This window comes from Thalia democratica, chromosome 5, assembly GCF_965202585.1.
Source record: "Thalia democratica chromosome 5, ktThaDemo2.hap1.1, whole genome shotgun sequence".
NCBI classification, from domain to species: domain Eukaryota; kingdom Metazoa; phylum Chordata; class Thaliacea; order Salpida; family Salpidae; genus Thalia; species Thalia democratica.
In genome coordinates this window covers 46,608,780-46,628,644 of record NC_139169.1, presented here as the reverse complement: position 1 = coordinate 46,628,644, position 19,865 = coordinate 46,608,780, and the positions used below count along the sequence as shown (strand labels likewise).

Genomic DNA, 19,865 nt, shown 5'->3' with positions numbered 1-19,865 from the left:
TTATATTTAAGTTTAGCCAAGCTTTAAATACTTTTTTAATAATTTTAAGATTATTTAGTCACGACTTTTGTTATAAAAAAATTTTCACTCTATTAATAACACCTTTGGTTAAAATAAAATTTTAAAATGTAGGTATATAATTATGACAACACTGTAACATATAATAAATTTATTGTTTATATCGAAAAACATAACAATTAACCATTAAAAATAGTAAAAAGCATATAGCTTCTATGAATAAAACTACTTAAGAAGCTTGTAACATGTTATATACAAGGTGTGTACAACTTGTTAATGCCATAAGGGATCGAAATTATAAAAATAAAAACATTTGCTATATTTAAAAATAATTTGCTAGAACATACTATCTTTAGAAAAAATTAATTATTTTTTGTTAATAAACTTTTTTTTATTAAATCCAGTCAACTGTAAAGTATGAAAATCTGTCTAAGTCAATTTTCTTGGCATTTATAGAAAAAACTAAAAGTCTACCACCTCTTTCAACTTTAAAACAATCTACTTCAAACTCTCCGAAAGAGATCTTGATATTATTACAAACCACTTGTCATAAAAAGATTTATTAAAGTTCCAATTATAATATTTTATGAACTATATAAAAAATTAAGTTCCTTTTTTTTTATTAAAAAAAATTAGGTCAAATTAATAAGGAAAAATTAAAACTAAATGTTATAAACAGATTTCCCCCCTCCCTATGGCCTCAATTAACTAAATGATCTAATTAAAAAAATTACAAAACCAAGTTTTGTAAAATCAAAAAAAAAAACATCAAAAAGTTCAAGTCTAAGTATAGTAAAAACATAAAATAAATTTGTTACTAAACTATTAAATAGTGCTTAACAATAGTATTTAATAAATTATGAAAACAATAATTGAAATATTAATGAATTTTAAAGTAATAAAATAAAAAGGTATTTAGACATTGCATATAAATAATTGATTTCACAACTTTAATTTCATTTATAATTTTTTGCTTTAAAAATCAAAGTTTAAAATAAAAGTAAGACATTTATAATAGTACAGTACAAAGCATGTTATGACCAAAGTTTTAAGTAAAGCTATTTTTTTATCTTATACTTCATAAAAAAACAACCGATATTGTAGTTAATTGAGTAAAAATAAAACTAAATCTTATTAACAAGTTATTTGCCTACCTTCATCCCTATGACCCCATTAAACCATTTAATTTACTTAATAAGTGAAAAGCAAATTTTGTTTTTAACTCAAAAATGTTATTTAAATATTTGCAAAATCTGATTATAACCATTTATAAATTATAGTCTAAGTTTATGGAAAATATTGAAAATTGCATTGCTAACTGTTGAATAACAATACATACAAGATTGTTAAAAAAATATAAATTTTCAAATAATAAGTGAAATAGGATTTTAAGCTTTACATGATAAATGATTATTTGTGCAATATTAAACTCAAATTACAAATTATACTTTAAGAAGTAACTAAAAAAACATTTTTTATAAAAAACAGAAATGAAAATCTCAAATCTGCTTTAAAAACCTTTGCTTTAAAATATTCAATAAAAAAAGCTAAGTTTTTCCAGAAAAAAAAATTGTGTAGTCGATTTCAAAGTATAAATACTCAAATTTGTATTTTAAATTACTATAAATTGTTACATATAAAAAAAAACCTTTTAAGTCATCAACTGATTTCCAAGATTTTAAATATCTCTATTTTTGGGTGGTTTATTCTCTGAGTCTGATGAGTTTTAAAAATATTATATTTAGTCTGTAACTTAAATATTATTACTACATTAATCAAAATAGTTAAGTCATTAGATACTTACCTAAACTATTAACTAAAACTTAAAGAGCTTGAAAAATTAAAAAATTTCTCAAGTATTTACTGTAAACAAGATACATGGTTATACAAAAGGGATAACAGGGATACCCTCAAATTATATGAGCATTTACATATAATTTATATAAGTCAAAGATAAAACTACTACCAACTGACAATATATACATTAAAACAGCAAGTTTATAAAATTAAGGCAATTAATTAACTTTAATTCAAGAAAAAGTTCTAATGACTAGCATGAGACTCAACAAGTGTCAAAAATAACTTAAGTTAGCATGAGATTCTCATCATTTTTTAACAAACATGAGTTTTCCTGCGTGTGTACAACTCATAAGAAAAAAAAGGTAAGTAATTGAATTAATAAAAAAATAAGCAAAATGTATTGGGTTTAAGAATAAAAAGCACTTTATTATACCTGTTAGCCACTCTTAATTTACAAAACTAGTAATAAAAAAACTTAAATTGTGTACTATAATTTTTAATAACACTATGTAGATCATACAGTAATTTACAAGATTTTTATAAAATGAAATAGATCCAATGGCTTTACCACCTTAAAAATAAAAAAAAATAATTATAATTCATCTGAATAAAGGATAGTTTAAAGGTTGTAAATAAAATTATAAAGTTGAAAAAAATGATTATATAGTGATTGTATTTCTTAAAGAAATAATTTTTGAAAAACGTACACCAAGTGAAAAATTCTAATTTTATATTTACATTTAGAAATGAAAACTATTTGATATATAAGTGAAAATAAAAGTAGATTTGAAAAAAGATGTTTAGCTAAAAATCATCAGTTTTGTCTGTTTCATTAAAGTTGAGAAAAATAAAATCTAAAAGATGTAAAAATCAAAAAACTTAAACAATCCATAATATTATTTATATTCAATACTATTAAGTTTTTAGTCAAGTTTACTATCTAATAGTGGAAGATACTTTTTTCTCAAATTTACTATTCCATCATTACTTACAACTAACAGTTAACAATTTAGTTATGATTAATTTAGTCATTAGATGTCTAAGAATTAACCTTATTATAAAAAAAACATAAACTAACATTAGAGGCATTCATACTTTTAAAAATAATTTGTTTTTTTATTGTTAATCTAAATTATGTTTACAAAAATTATGTTTTCTTCATGAATTGTTATATACAACATTTTCTTTCATAATAAATTCAAATCCTACTACCGGGGATTTCCATAAATTTGTATTAGTTTTAATTAAAAGGCGGCGCTTGTTACCATGTCTGGTTTCTGGTCAAAATTATTTTTAATCAAAATTTTGTGTAATAGCTAATACTAAAATTAAGTATAATTGCTTTTAGAAGGTTTATTATTATTTAATAATGAAATTTAACAATAATGAAAATTTCTTGAGAAATATACTTACTTTATAAACAATTTTTCATAAATTAAAACAAGTTAACTTATCTATTGTAATTTAGAATGGAAATTAGTTATAACTAAAGATTTTTTAAGTCTTGATGTGTTTAAAGGTTTTTAAATTTTGTTATTTATTCAATAATATGTAAATGAATACCTAAAAATAAAAGTTTTGGATAATAGAGCTCTAAGATTAACAAATATTTATTTTGCCTATTAAGGTTCACCAAAAAATTGCCACATTTTATATAAATTTTATATTAAGCAGTTATAAATGCTGTTTTAAAAATCTAATCTTGACGTATGAAAGTCAAGGTTAGTTTTAGCAATTAAGATTAATGTTGCATTGTTTTTAAAGGCTATATTTAAATTAAATTACGAAAATAGAAAAGTGCAAGAATATATTAAGAATAATTCATTCAACCAAGTTCTATCATAACCACTCTAAGCAAAAAGCCAATGTAGTTAAAATTACCCTGTTTGCATAATGAATTTATATATGTATATAAAAAAATTAAGAAAAAAGTATAAAGATAGTTAAAATAAAATAAAACTTTTGTGAAATGAATGATAAACTAACAAAGAATACAACAAAAGTCCTGGACAAGACGTTAAAAGGTATCTATTGTGTGCGACTCGATAACCATAAGGTTCTCCGTGCACCAGGTCCTAGGACCAATATTATTAGCGTTGTTTTTTCGCTCAATAAACTATATAAACAATAACTTACTGAATACTACGTTTTGATAACTGAATATCAAAATAAGTTTATTTTTTATCTATTTTGGGGTTATCACCTAATACGATACCTCGAAAAAAAGCATGTTTATATTTTAAATGAAAAATGTAGATATTCAAAAAGGTAAACTTTCAGCATTACAGTTTTAAGACTTCTTTTTCTTTCTTTTTGATTGGCTTTGAATTAATTTATGTAAAACAATTGTTGTTAACGTTTTTCATTAATTTTATCTATAAACTGTGTATCTGATATATTTTAATTTTAATATGTTCAGGGTTGCCACTTTACCTGGAAACCTGGAAAAATCTTCAAAAACCTGGAATTTGACAATTTAGGCGAAAATAACCTGGAATTTGAGAAATTTTGAAAAAAACCTGGAAAAACCTGGAATATTGAACAAAAAAACCTGAAAATACCTGGAATTTTTCAATTTTCAGATGTTCAGTAGTAAAATTTCGATTTGACCCAAAAAATCTATCATAAAAATAAAATATTTTGTCATCATTAAAAATTTTTTATTTAAAAACATATTTAAAGTAGCTTTATATTATCTTTTCAATGTTTTTATACTATATAACACAGTTTCTTACCTTAGACTTAACTTTAAATTAAAAATAGACCCAAAAATGTTTAGTATTAAAAACCTGGAAGAAGTTTTGAAAACCTGGAAAAATTTTTGAAAAACAAGTGGCAACCCTGTATGTTATTGTGTAACTGTTCTCCCTGTTTTTCTAAAATAAATTGTTGATATACTTTTTTTTAATTTATGTATATTATTTTTAAAATAAATTAACTAAAGAATTTGTAAACTTGGTTATTTTTTCTCAGAAATTATAAAAATTCCAGCAAATGCATAAATGTCCTTAGTCATAGTTAATTATTATACAGTTGATTACAGTTGCATAATTTGAATAGTTTGATGTAAATAATTCAAAACATTAGAAAAAGCATTCCTTTTCAAGCAACTAGTCAAAATATTAAGATTTTTCAATAAGGTTGTTAAAAAAACTTTAAATTACTTAAAATATTTACAGCTATTGTTGTTTATATTTTAAGTTTGACAAATAAAGCTTTGTATTATATTTATTAGATACTTTTTAACTGAGTGATAAAAAACCTAATTGTGTTTAATAAAAAAATGAATGTAAAAAATTCCAATAGGGTGCTATAAAAAATAAGTTTAAAGGCTTATCTAAACTAGCATTTTTAAACAGTATTCCACCAATTTCCTTAATCTAATTAAAACCATCAAATTTGTAAATGAATTTAAATATATTTTACAAGTAAATTTAATTATTAGTACATAATTTAGCAATATAATTTTTGTTTAACTTATATTTAAAAAATTAAATTGGTTGACTTTTTAAAAACATATAATTTGTCAAAACTAATACTTTTTTAATTATTTTTAGATTTTTTAGTAATCATTTTTGGTATTATTTAGTATGTGACACCTGCAAATAAACATTAATATTTATTTATTTAGTTGCTGATGTCACATACTCCAGAATTTTTATAGTTCAAATTTACTTAAACTAATTTTGGTTTTTGAGGTTTTTTGTAAAAATGCTGATTTACTAGAGCTTTAAGGACGCAATTTAATTAAGCTATTTAGTGCTGCAAACAAACTTTAATCCTGCAAAACAAATAGCTGTGATTTCTGTTTTAAGTCAGGAGAACTTGTTGGCATAGACCTGGATTTTAAGATATCTACAATGATAAAAATATAGGTGTTTTAAGTTTGATAAAACAATTGCGACTAATCAGTTGGCCAGAAAAAGTACTTCTTTGTTCTTGCCATTGACTTTTTTAGGGTTGTTGGGGTGGCACTGTTCTGCTGAAACAACTGGTGAACACAAATATTCCCATTCAGCCAACTAAGTGATGTCAAAAATTACTGACTGTTTAAACATATCAATCAATCTGGTTCTGTCACACTGTTCATTATTATCTAAAACAACAATAATATAATCTTATAATATAAGAATAATTATATAACAATGTCAAGTGTGCAGTTTTCAAAACATATTTATGATTAAGACTCTTAATTGTCTCATGAGTTCTAAACTTGTCTACCTATCTGTAAATCATTGTAAGACTAAGAAATATAAGACATTTATTTGTTTTTAAATGTAATTGTGATTTGCAAATAGATTTCTTTAGAAAATAAGCTTTAATTATGATCTTTTTTTGTTCAGTAATCCATGTTATCACCATTGTCAAATATATTATTATACCTCAAGATCTGCTTAGCAGTGAAACAGTAGTAGTATAAATATACATTTTTTCTGAACGTTTTATCATTATTATCTCTGTTATAATTTTTGTAAAGTTTTTAAACATTTATATTTATACATAAGTAAAAAAGTTAAGAATACATTAAATTTTTTTAACATGTCTGTGAACAGCACTTTAATTCCGTGTCAACCTTTAGAACTACTAAATATGTTATAGATATCTTTAATTTAAAAATAAGCTTAACTTTACAGAAATAAAATGTTTTATGTATCTAGCTTAAAACACTTATTTTACTTATTAAAAATAATCAACAAAAAACTTAAACATTTTTCACTTTTTTAAAACACTGTTATGTAATTTTTGGTAAAAAAACTTTGTTAGATAAATTCAACAAATAATTTGAAATAGTTGTAATAAAATAATGTTTGAAGAATAACATAGGTTTAGAAAAATGTTTACATATTTTATGTTAAGAAAACTAAGTCTTAACTCTGATTACAAACTAACTAAATTTAAAAAATTGAAAATAAGCAAAAAGTGTCAACAAATGTTATTATTTGTTAATTTAAGTAAAATATATACTAAGCTAAAATTCAAACTTCAATATGTTATAGTTTTTAAATTAAAAAAGTTTGTTGTACAAAACATTCATACACAATGCCTACTTTGTTTAATAATCAAGGAAGATGGAACATTGATCGTTCAACTACATTTGCAAATTTATTTCATTTGTTCTATGGGGCTGGAAAAGCAAGTTTAATTCCATTTTTACCATTATACTTCAAAGCTATTGGTATGTCTGCTACACAAGTTGGTATATTGTCAGCTTCAAAAGCATTAGTATGGTATATTGGGGTTCCAATATGGTTACTTCTTGCTAAAAGGTATGTTGGTGATGAGTTTTTTGTACATATTTTTAAAAGTTTGCATTGAAAACAAATTTTATTATACCTTGCTAACTTTTATTTTTTTACTAGTTTGTACCTGTATTTAAATGTATAAAAATTTGTTAGAATTAAAAAAGTTATAAATGTTTCTTGACTATATCATGAAGGGTAAAGGGATCAGAAATTTTCTAAAGCAATATCTTGGCAGTTTAACTTTTAAAGTTGTACATTAAAAAGATGTTACCAAACTATAAGCAATGTTTACTAAATAAATTAAGAGGAGATTTTAGAATATTTATCTTGAAAAAATTGCTGTTGGCCATAATTTTCTGCTAGGCAGGTATCTTGCGCACCCCAAATACAGTATGTGTGTTTTAATGATATACTAATTAGTTTTGGGTAGATTGGATTTTTTTTATCAATACACCTACACTATTTATTCTCTTTTATAAAATAACAGTAATAATTAGTGAACAGAAAAAAGCTCACAAATATGATCTCAGGACATTCTATATAAAAAAACTTTTCAGATCATCGAGTATACACCACATTAAAAACAGAAAATTGTGATTTTAATTAAGAATAAAAAGTAAATAAAGAATTTTAACACTAAACAAAATTTTGCATAAATATTAACTTGAACAATTTCTAAAATGTAAGTAAAGTTATAACAGTTTAAAACTTGTTAAACAATTAATTTTTACAACTGTAAATGTTGCCTAAACTAAAAGTTTGACTTATAAAGAAATAAACAACGTTAACAAAGTTAAAAAATACTAATGTATAATAATTCGTTTATAAGAATAAAAAAAAGCTCAAGTACTTTCAATTTTAAATTTTAACAGTAATTTCAGGAAATGATTCAACTATTTATACTGTTAAAAATTTTATATGTAAAACATTGGTTCTTTTATGGTAAAAATATATACTTAAAAAATAAACTTAATTTAATGTAAAATTAACCATTTATTTATTCAAAGAAATAAAAACTAGCACAATTGAAAACCCATATGATAAGAACAAAAAACAAAATCAATGTTTTATAAACTATCTACATGACCAAATTAAACCAGATTTATATGTTTTACTTTTCTGATGATTATAATTAGAGAATACTTAAAATTTTTGTTACTGTTTTCAACATTAAACAATTTTAAATGTTTAAATTTTAAGTTATGTAAATAAGCTTCAAAGTGATTGTTTGCTGAGATAGTTGTTATACCTTCAGTTAATCAAAATAAATATAATAGGAATTCTGACTATTTTCAAATAGAGTTATAAGTCAAGTAAGGTGATAGACACTTTAAATTTTCGATTTCATACTTCTAAGCTTTACTCTGTTTCATACTTTCGATAAAATAAGTTCCTATGTTGCACATATTTTAATGTATGGTTATTAAATTAATTTATGAAACATTAAAGCAATACTTTTTTACTTATACAGTACTAGTAAGACGAAGTGTATACTTTTTTATGCAGTAATTGTTGCTTCAGTTTCTTCAATACTTATAACGTTTCTACCTATCATGATTCAGGATGTTAAAATAAACTGTCCTGGTTAGTTTTAGCTGTTATTAAATATCAAACTATTCAGTTGAAAATTAAGTTTAATCCAAGCTTTAAAAATGTACAAAACTATTAGTCATTTCATGTTAAAATTAAAAAATTGTTGAAATACTTTAATTCAGTTATCTTTGTTTTCTTTTTATGTATTTTTTTATATTTTTTCTATGGATAACGATAACCTGAAAATAATTATTTTTATTGAAATTTTATATCATATTTATTATATTTTAATTAAAATTTCGATTTTAGAAAAACAATGCTAAATTGTTACACCTAAATTAGTTTGTATATAAAGTTAAATTTCTAAAATACTTGTATTATAATATATGTAAATGTATATTGTATTTTTAATTGACATAGAAAACCTTTCTGCTGGTGACAAAATACATAAAAATGAATCAGAAGAACATTTCAAAAACATTTCTAGTTTTGATGAAAGGTATGGTTTCCATCAAGTCAGCTCAACTTTTAAACCAGTTCAAATTGTTACTGTATCATCAACTACACCACTATCAACATATCAGCTTTCTAAAAATCTTATTCAAGATTTTTTAGAACAAAACCCAAAAAAAGAGTCAGACATTGACAGTTTTCTTTTAAAAAATATACTAACTAAAAATTTTCCAAAATGGAAAATTAAAGTTTTGCACAAACAGATATTAAAAATATTAAAAACTAATAATCAAGATGTTTATAAGCATTTTATGGATGATATTGAAGCCAGTGGTGAAAGTACTATTCAAACTACAACAAAAATTAGTTTACTTACAAAAACAAACCTTAAATTAAGTGGTCAACAAAAGAAACATAAAAGTTTAAAAATAAGTGCATTGGCTGACAAGTTATTTATTTTGATGCAGAAAGATCAATACAAGTATCTATCTACTAAACAGTTCATTGATAAACTGTTAGAGTTAAAACCCGATTACCTTTCAATGTTACAAAGAAAGAAGCTTGAAGTTCTACTTAATCGAAAGATTGAAAATAAAGGTTTTACAGTTTATATTTTAAGTTTCTTTATTTAGTTTTACCCTGTAAAAATGTGTAGGTTACATAAATTCTAAGGATTAATTTCATGCATTAGAATTATTTTATTGCTTTGTTTGTAAAGATAATAAAGACAGTTATTAAAACCTAAAAGTTGAAAAAGTAATAATTATAGAAACATTATTTGCTCTCTTTTTTACAACTTGTGTAACTTCTTATTGGGCTTCAAAGAATATTTAGTGAAGTCAAATCTATTTTTTGTATGTGTGCCTAGGGTATCAAATGTTTATTTTAATAAATGAAATGTACTAATGTTGTAGCTGTTAAACTACTCCTAATTTACTTATATTTTAATATTGTGCTATTTAGGTTTTGAAGATGATTACTACAGAAGTAGAAGAGACTTGACAGTTAACAATCAAAATTTAACTGAAGCTGTAAAGAAATCTTATGTAAGAAATTAAAATGTTAAAGGATGTGTATTAGTTAAAGTTCTATTAGTGAACGAATTAATTTGGTTTCATTTATGTGTTCTAAATATCAAATAAAAAAGATTTATTGGTAGCCAAAATTCACATTAGTATTTAAAATATCACTATTTTTTAGATGTTTTTAATATTAAGACCAATTTGGGCATCGAACCAAGATATTTTAAAAGTTATCAATATTTGCTTTTAAATGAAAGCCTAGTGTATAAACTATAATTTATTTTTTCAGAACAGAGAAACTAAAATAACTAAAAATTTGCTTAAAAAATGTCAGTTTTGATAAGATTTTTCTAATCATATTTAAAAGAAACATGTGATAAGTTTAAAAAATCATTGTAAGTATACATTTTTCTAAGATTTTTGACGAGCATTAACTTGGCTGGAATGGATTTTTTTGTATTTTTTTTTAACCAAACTTTGAAAAAAGTTATTTTCAATTTCTTTAATGCTAACTCTGAACTTTTTTTTTATTCTAAAGAACGTTCTTTTGCTTAGCTTTTCACAATAATTTTCATCGAGTTGGGGTTTTACTTTTATAATGAGGTCCCTTTAAAAGTTTAATGTATTTTTGCATTTTTTCACTTTGCAACGCTTTTCTCCAAAAATTATTTTTTGTTTCAAATTTTTTTGTTATTAACATACTTATTTAATTAAGTTCTAAAAAGTTATTAATTTATTTTTCATATTTTTTATTTTTTTATAACATATACTTAAATGAATATAAGAAAATTTCCAAATTCGCATGGTTTTGGTTTTTTTTTACATGGTTTTGTAGCAAAAGTAAATTAATTTTTAAATAAGTTTTATTTTTAACATACTTATATAATTAAGTTTTATAACGTTATTATATATTTTCCCAACTTATTATTATTTTTAAATATATGACCCATACAAGTTTTACCTAAATTTTTTGTTTACGTAATTAGAGGGATTTCTTGACCAAATACTAAAAATTTAGGTAAAAATAAAATGGGTCATATGTTTGAAAAATAATAGTAAGTGGGGAAAAAATATAATAACGTTATAAAACTTAATTACATAAGTCTGTTAAAAATGAAAATTACTAAAAAAACAATTTACTTTTGCTATAAAACCATATAAAAGAAGAACCAAAACCGTGCAAATTTGGAAATTTTCTGAAAAATTTATTTAAGCATATGTTATAAAAAAAAAAAATTTGCAAAGAACAATTAATAACGTCTTAAAACTTAATTAAATAACTATGTTATTAATAAAAAATTTAAAACAAAAAATAATTTTTGAAGAAAAACGTTGCAAAGTGAAAAAATGCAAAAAAAGCATTAACTTTTTAAAGGGACTCCACTACAAAAGTAAAACCCCAATTCGATAAAAATTATTGTGAAAAGCTAAGCAAAAGAACGTTTTATAGAATAAAAAAAAAGTTTCAAGTTAGGGTTAAAGAAATTGAAAATAATTGGTTTTAAAGTTTTGTTAGAAAAAAAAATTACAAAAAAAAGCTATTCAAGACAAGTTAACGCTCGTATATTTTTGAGCCAAAAATTTTAGCTCTTATCATTATACAAAAAAAAAAAATTGAAAAAAGCATTATAAAAAAAAGTAGTAAAACACTTAATTGAAAATTTAAATTGAGTTTAGAAAGAAATAATTAATAAAAAAGGTGAAATGTAGCTTAGATTTTAAGTCTTAATGTGACAATTAAACTCACCCTGATTACCAATTCTGATCAAAGGTCTCTGCATGATATTGTTTAACTTTCTTGCCTTGGTCTGCATGCTCTTGTAGCAGAGACTACTTTGGTTTAGTGGAAGGATCATTTATACCTAGATAAAGTGCAGGCAACGGAAGAAAAAGAACCATGGTGTCAGCATTGTTCTAGCTGTTCTGCCCTTCTTTGTCGTTGACCTTGGGTGGCTTTCTCTGCCTTTTTTGTGCAGATCTTATTAAATTGATAAGGTATTATACCATATCTGGGCTGGATGTTCTCCTTTTGGTGCTCCTGCGCAATTTGCTTTCTTAACCTTTCTTTCAACTCAATTTATACAGTTTCTTTCTTCTCTGTGATCTTTTGTGGCATTTTAAATACATCCATATCAAATTGTTTGTTTACCTTGGTTTTAGTCATAAAAACTTTAGTCATCACAAGTTCATTTTTAAGCCTCATGGTGTTGAAATTTGCTTTGTAATTTTAGGTTCCATGAAATCAGAAATGTTATCCATCAACAATGACAGGCAACACATTGTGTTTTAACTCCTGCTTTATATCTTAAGTTCTTCTCAGGTCCAAATAAAATGTCTTTTTGCTCAAACTACTTATTTTTTATTATGAGACAGACAGCTTTACTGAAAGTATTGAAATCATGAAAAAATACACTAATTATTAACACTTTGTAGTTTATAACGCTTGAAGTTTATGAATTTTTAAAAGTATACTGTTTTTAACCCTGTTTAAGCAGCCGTTCAAACTTTTGAACTAAGGCGCTAAATATTTTTAAAAATTACATTAATTATTACTATATCTTTAAAATAATTGTAAAGTTTAAATAAAACTTAGTTTACATCAGTTTTCTGGAATCTTTAATTTTATGTAACCTAAATTTCAACACCATGACGCTTAAGTATGAATTCGTGATGAGTAAGGTTTCTATGACTACAACCAAGGTAAACAGACAATTTAATAAAGGAAATATTTAAAATGCAACAAAAGATTACAGAGAAGAAAAAAATCTGATATAAATTAAAACCAAGTTTTGAAAAAGGACAAATGCTTTGTGGTAGAAGTGGTAAATTTATTTACTCAGCAGGTAAAAGTGGGAAACGGAATCCCTGGTAGTCAAGCTTTTATATGAACTTTGTTGGACCCGACTCTAAATACATTATATATTCAATCACAAACTTATAATGAAATGGTCATAAAATAGATTATTTAGCATTTTTACAAAAACTAAGATGAAATAATAATTATTTTAAGCATCTCTTTTTTTAAATAAGTTGTCTTTTATAAGTTTTTTCAACTCAAAATTTAGTCTATAATTATTTAAAGTTACTTGTCTGGCTACATTTTACTTACAAATTCTCTATGGTGCTACAATTTAACCTTTATTAAAATTTTAAACTGTGAAATTTTGCAAAATTTATAAACAATGAAAATACTGGTCCATACACTTGTTATGTATATATGTTTACCAGAAAGGTAAACTAATTTTTCTAAAGAATATATAACTAAATTTGTTTTAACAAAAAATTACTTTCAGGATCTTCTAAAGAAGCAAGTTTCAGAAGTTTTTGATGATGTACTGAATAGAACAATGATAAAGTCAGATACATTTATGTGGATTTGCTTGATTGTTTTAATTGGTTTGTTTAAGATAATCAGTTAAGTTGTAATGTTATATTCATCTTGGTATTGAAATTTCTTTTTTGATAAAGTGATTTATATAACTTTTATGATACATGTATAAGGTCTTAATAGCCACAAAGGTAGCTATAAATTTTTTGAAATTTATGAATACATATATGATAACAGTGAATAGCATGGATTATTTTATGTGCTTTTGCAAGTATTAAAGTAGCACTTTAGATAAGTTTTTCATAATATATATGAAGTTTTGTTTTTCTGAAAACAAATTCAAAAAAAAAAACACTTTGTTCTTATATTATAGTACACTAACACTTTTTTATTTATTTTATCAACTGTTTTATCAAAGTTTAAAAGTAGTTTCCTTTAAGTCCATTAATTGTAGTAAATAGTTCTGCTTTGAGAACATAAGTGTTTTTTTTTGGAATGGGTCAAATATGCACAAAGATACTTTTGCAGGAGAGTAAAAAATAAAAAAATAGAAAAAATTAAAATAAAAGAAACAAGATCGGCTAAATAAAAAAAACCGACAAAGGGTTAGGGGTAACAGTGACAGTAAAAATAAAAAATAACAAAAAATAAAATAAAAATAAACTAAAAAAATAAAAACACAGACCGAGGGTAAGGGTTAGAGGTAACAGTAATAAAAATAAAGACATTCCTAATGAATAAACTAATATTTGATTTGTAAAAATATTAAACTTAAAAAAACAAGAAAAAAATAAAAATAAGTTATAAAAAAAAATTACCACTTAGGGTGAGGATTAGCCGTTTGAGTGAAAGTAAAAAAAAATTAACTAAGAAATTTTTTATTTTCAACTCGTGCAAAAATGTCTTTGAGCCAAAGTGTCTTAGTGCAAAAGTGACCCCTCGTGCAAAATTGACGCCATTCAAAATTTCCTTCGTGCAAAAATCTCTTTTTGTGCAAAAGTGTCCCTTCGTGCAAAATAGAAAATAAGACTAAAATATTAAATAAATATTTCAAATAATATTTAAGTAGTTAATAGATAACTTTTTTGTTTATTAACATTTTATAACTGTAGTAATAAATTTTAGGTGAATTAATGTCATGTCCAATTGAAGCATTAAGTGATAACTCTTTATACGATCTATTAGAAGAACTTGATTGCATAAATCGTTATGGTAGGCACATTTCTTTTTTAAGCTTTGGAAGTTGTATCACAGGATTTTTTATTCCTCTTATTGTTTATCAAATACCCTGCCAATTAAGTGACTATATTTTTGGGTTAGTTCTATAAGCGTTATCAGAACTTTATTAAACTTTGACTTGACTTTAAGTGTAGTATACTTAGAATTTTTTTTAACTTTGTTGAAACGTTATAGTTTGTTAATATACTAAAACTTAAACAGTTTCAATGTACACTTCTACGCTTATGTTTTCTTCTTAGGAGTTTGCTTAATATTTGCACCTTGTTATCCAGTGTATCAAAACTCTTCCGATAACAAAAGTTTAAAAGGAATGAGTCCTCTTGCGTGTTTCTTATGTTGTATTGATTGCAGGTTTTTGTTACATTAATTCTATGACTACTTAAATGAAATAACTAGTATTTGATAATTTAAGTTCAAAAAAAAACTAGTTTAAAATAGAAATTTAAATTTGAGTGTTGTTTAGAAATTATGTTAGAACTTGATAAAACGTAATCTAGCAAGATATAATTAACACATTAAATAAATTTTGAATTTATGCCAAGTTTTATAACAACATTTTTATACATATTCATCTACGTATATAACTAAATGTAAATTGTTAAAAAATCTAAGCATTGAATAAAAATAAAATCGAGTGTTTGTATATTGCAAAAGCTAATTAAAAAAACGATTAATTTTAAACTTTCTTGAACTGTTTAATAATAACAAGTTAATTTTGGTTAAAATATGGTAAATTTTTTATACTCTTATTGAATCACTGTGGTAATCACTTCATTTTTTTTGTATGATTAAAGTCATAATTTAACAATTTTGTTAATAGACACTTCATTTTTCTGATGACAACTTTTTTAACGGGTATTATTCAAGGAAGCTTGAATACTTTTTTGTTTTGGGAGCTTGAAAAAATGGTCAACTTTAAGTATTACATTCTTGGAATTGTAGTTTCTTGTTAGTGTAAAACTTCTTTCAGCTAGCTTTATTGAAATATTTTGCTTAGTTAAACTAAATTTAAATATTTCAAAACTTATCAAAAACTTTTTAGTTAAAAAAATATTCAGAAGCTTACTATTTATTAAAAAAAAAAATTATTAAATTTAATATAATTTGTTACGTTGAAATTAGTGTAACAAACAGTAAATGCAATGGTACAGTGGATAGTTCAAAAATATGGTAAACAGCTTGTACCTGTAATGAAAGTATATTTGAGCGGATCAATAGCTTTAGTACTTATAGCTGTTCAGCTCTTATCAATATCGTTTGTTGAAAATGCTTGGGCTGCAGTGTTTGTACAGTCAATAAATACATTAGGTACAAAATTGTTCATATTACATTTATCTATCAGCAATAAGCTATATAATGAACATAACAGTATATATTTTTGATTGTTAACTTTTTTTTTGTGAATGGCAAGTAGAATAAATATATGAAAATTGCAAGAATCGAAGCTTAACTGTCTTTAGTTATGTCACAACTATTTCAAAACTTCCTTAAACTGCTCAATGTTTTTATACTAGTGAACGGAAACATTGACTCATTTTCTTTGTTTTAAAATAAATTTGTTTTATAAATGCATATATTCATTGTTTGCTCTACTTACTAATAAATTTGTGAATAATAATTAGCTTAGCTAGTCATACCGAAGCTGTTTGTAATACAAACTTTTTTTTTTTTGAAAATTCAATTAAGCTTATAAGAAACTAGCTCGGTCTCTACAGTTTTTAAACTTTTTTATTGATCTTTAATAGTTAGTATACATGTTATTTTTATTAAGCTTCAAGTAAAGACAGTTATTGTAAATATCATGAAAATAAATTACCATTTTTACAACTATATTAATTTAAAATATTATGTTTAAAGAATATTGCTCTTTCTCTTTTTATATTTAGTAGTTAAGTATTACTTAACTTAGATCAATAGAAAAAAAGTATAAGGTCTAAGTTAAAAATAATTTAGTACATTAAAATAGTATATTACCTCTGGAAAAGTTTTTGATATAAATGTAAAATATTAATCATTTTTACTGAATCGTAAACAACCTAGCTTAAATTCATAATAAAATAGCTTTTCGTTACTGATTAACAATATTAATATTAAAGTTTTGTAATTTTATTAACTTTTAATCTATTTATATTTGTAGCTTGAAATGTATTAGTTTTTAGCTTAATATCATTCTAGTTTTTATAAATTTTAAACATTGTTTGTATTAATGTTATGTTTTTTGTTGTAATTTAAATAGTTTACATAAAACTAAAACTATCGTAAACTAATTCAGGCAACTTGTTAAGTTTGCTAGATAAATAGAGTTTACTTATACGAATGTATTTAAATAGACAATGAAATTAATTTTTTATAGAGCAAAAACAAGACCTTTAAGTTTTTTAAATTAAAATAAAAACAATAAAATAGTTTAATTTTTTCAGAAGTCGTTTAATACTTTCTACATATGTTTGTTGGTGTACTAAAAACTTTTAAGCTTTAAGTTGCCTTAATAAAGTTATACCAAGATTAGTTTTCAAATTATGTTAATTTAGTAAAAGTATATGTTTTTAATTTAAACTTAAAACGAAAGGTCAAACATTCTTATGGACAGTAATAAATTTTCACGTAAACATGAGGATGTTTTTATCGTGGAATAATAATGCAGCCGCAAATATGAGAAAAAGAGTTCGTGTATTCGCTAAACCGTCGCAACAGAGAACTATGAATTACACATTGACTTCTTTGCACCAGGTTTATTGAAAATTTTCCACTTTTTTTGATTTTATAGTTAACTTACTTAACAGTTAAGTACATTTAAATAAATTGTTTACTTGGTCAACTTCCTTGCCTAGGTTAAAACAGTCATTATACAAATCAAAAAAATATTAAAAAGTTAAATACTTTCAGGGGCTAGCTTTTGCAGTCGGAAGTTTTACTTCAGGGGTGGCATACGACATTTCAGGGGGTACACTGGGCCCATATTTGCGAGGCATGTCTGTAATCTGTGGTTGCTGGGTAGTTGTTTACTTATTTTTTACTTACATGTGCAATATAAAGGGCAGACAGTTTAACAACTTTGTTGATAGTGATGATTCTGACTGCAAGGAAAACGAACAACTCTTCAATAGATTTGCTTCTAAAAACAAAGGTTTGTATATTCATAAAGTATGATAAGTGTACGTTTAAAAAACTTTACAGGAAAGCAGTTTAATTTCTAAATCAATTGTTGTGTAAATGTTTACTGATATATAGTTAACTTACTTGGCTGACCTTTTGTTAAGGTATATACTGCATTTAACTAATTAAAAAAATATTTCAAAATATTTTAGTGTTATTAGCAGTATTTATTTAAAAAATGGCCTTAAATTTAGTACAGTTGTAATGTTTAGTATGAAAGTATACTTTACGTTGTTATATTTAGAAATATTTAGAAAGCTTATTAAAAGAATATTTTGTTGGTTTAGTTATTATTTTATGACGTTTGCTTCTAAACAGGAAATTAAGTTTGACTTCCCAACGCATATTAAAAATTAAAAAAATATCTAGTTACCTACTTGTTTTCGGTACATATTTATCGTTTATAATACTGTTTTAATGCTAATAAAAAAAAACTATTACAAACATTTATTGAATTAGTTGACTTTTGTTTTATATTAAAGCTTTGGTATTAATTGATTATTTAAATTATAATTTTTTAATCATTAAAAAAGTTATTTCTTATTGTTATAAAAGTTTAATGTTTAAAAAAATACAAAAAAATACTTTAGTTTTTCTACTAAAACTTTTAAATTTGTGTTTTTAAGAAAAGTGTTTTTTAACAAAACAAGTTTAGTAGAAGTAACAATTAAGTTAAAAGTTGTATATTCATCTTATCATCATGACTTAAAAAATTTAACCATAGGTAAGTCGAAACGAAGAGGGTACATAAAAAACAAGAAAAAGTACAAACAAATAATGACTTCCTCATCTTCAGATGAAGAAGATTGGCTTGAAGCTGCGTTGAGCAAAGATGAGGAAAAAAATAGGAGCAAAACTATCAACTAGTTCATTTAAGAAAACTTCCGAACTCTCAATACTTTTGTGCTAAGTAGTTTTTTTTTTGCAAGTTGCTCGTTAAAACTTATTTTAATATAGATAAAAGTTAATACTTAACATACTCTTTGCTTAAATATAAACTAAAAAACGAATACATAAAATGTATTAATTTAAAGTTAATCTTAAAGCTAGTTTACTTAAGTTTTTTTTAAACTGAAACTTAAATTTATTAAATTTATTTGAAAAAAAAATTGCTTAGATAAATTTATGAACTAAGAAATTATAAGTTTAACAGTAATCTTATAACATATAAAACAACATATTTAGTTATTACCACTGAGTTTTTCATTAACAACCAAATAAATAAAAGTAAATATTTAATTTTTGCTTTTAAATTGAAGTAATGACTTTATTCCAAATTTTTAATTTCAAGTTAACCATGAACATAAATTTCATTTAGAAAATGTTTTTGTTTATCTACTTTTGTAGCTATTAAATATTAAAAAACCTAGTGTTAGTAGCTAAACAATTTCTAAACACTGTTCGTTTTAATCTAAAGTATATAATAAAAATTGATAAAAACTGTTTAGTTGTATTAATTTTATTTTTAAACCAAAAATTTATACGTATAATCAATGTTGCACTTGTAATAATCAATTTTTTCTTGGAAATCATTCAGCTCTTTTTTGTACACGTATTTTTAAATTGTTTGTTTTGCAAAGGCTATATTCTATCTTGTAAAAGCCAATATATTGTGATTTAATATGTAGCTTGTGCATTTGATATTTGATTTTATTTTTAAATAGTTTCAAAGCTGCTGAAAACTATTTTGCACAAATTTTTAGTTTTCGAATATTTTCGAGACATTAAAAAGTTTTTATTGTTTGTTTTTAAGGCGGCTCTTATTTCTTTATAGAAAAGTAAACATTCCAACTGTAGCTGTAAGCTTTTAGTATATATCTTTATGACTTACAAATTTTGTGATTTTTAAATGTTAATCGACTCGTAAATTATAAATAAAGTATTATAAATAAGTAACTTTGATTAACTTAGTTACTAACAGTTAATTGATTTTTGATAGTTTATTCTGACGAACTTAGTAATTTTATAACAATTTGTTAAAATTTAAACATATTCTATTATCTTCTAATCAATTCGAACATTTTTTACTTTGAAAAACTGATATCTAAGTAAGTAAAGGAAAATTTTATATCG

The 19,865-nt window shown here is 23.6% G+C and overlaps 1 protein-coding gene across 1 annotated transcript; it reads left to right on the top strand.

The window, feature by feature from the left end:
* Positions 1–9,498: 9,498 nt before the first annotated feature.
* On the top strand, positions 9,499–18,659 carry LOC145836607 (major facilitator superfamily domain-containing protein 6-like protein B). The gene is made up of 10 exons (XM_082944397.1): positions 9,499–9,644; positions 10,011–10,093; positions 13,363–13,465; positions 14,523–14,712; positions 14,838–14,987; positions 15,457–15,584; positions 15,771–15,944; positions 17,206–17,366; positions 17,523–17,763; positions 18,517–18,659. Exons 1-10 carry the CDS (start codon positions 9,509–9,511, stop codon positions 18,657–18,659), a joined length of 1,509 nt encoding a protein of 502 aa, XP_082800523.1. The 5' UTR covers positions 9,499–9,508.
* The last annotated feature ends 1,206 nt before the right edge of the window (positions 18,660–19,865 follow it).

Coding starts and splice junctions, on each gene's coding strand:
- LOC145836607 (XM_082944397.1), top strand. CDS start 9,509: ATGCAGAAAGATCAATACAAGTATCTATCTACTAAACAGTTCATTGAT. Junction 9,645..10,010: donor TCGAAAGATTGAAAATAAAG/GTTTTACAGTTT, acceptor TGTGCTATTTAG/GTTTTGAAGATGATTACTAC. Junction 14,988..15,456: donor TTATGTTGTATTGATTGCAG/GTTTTTGTTACA, acceptor TTTTGTTAATAG/ACACTTCATTTTTCTGATGA.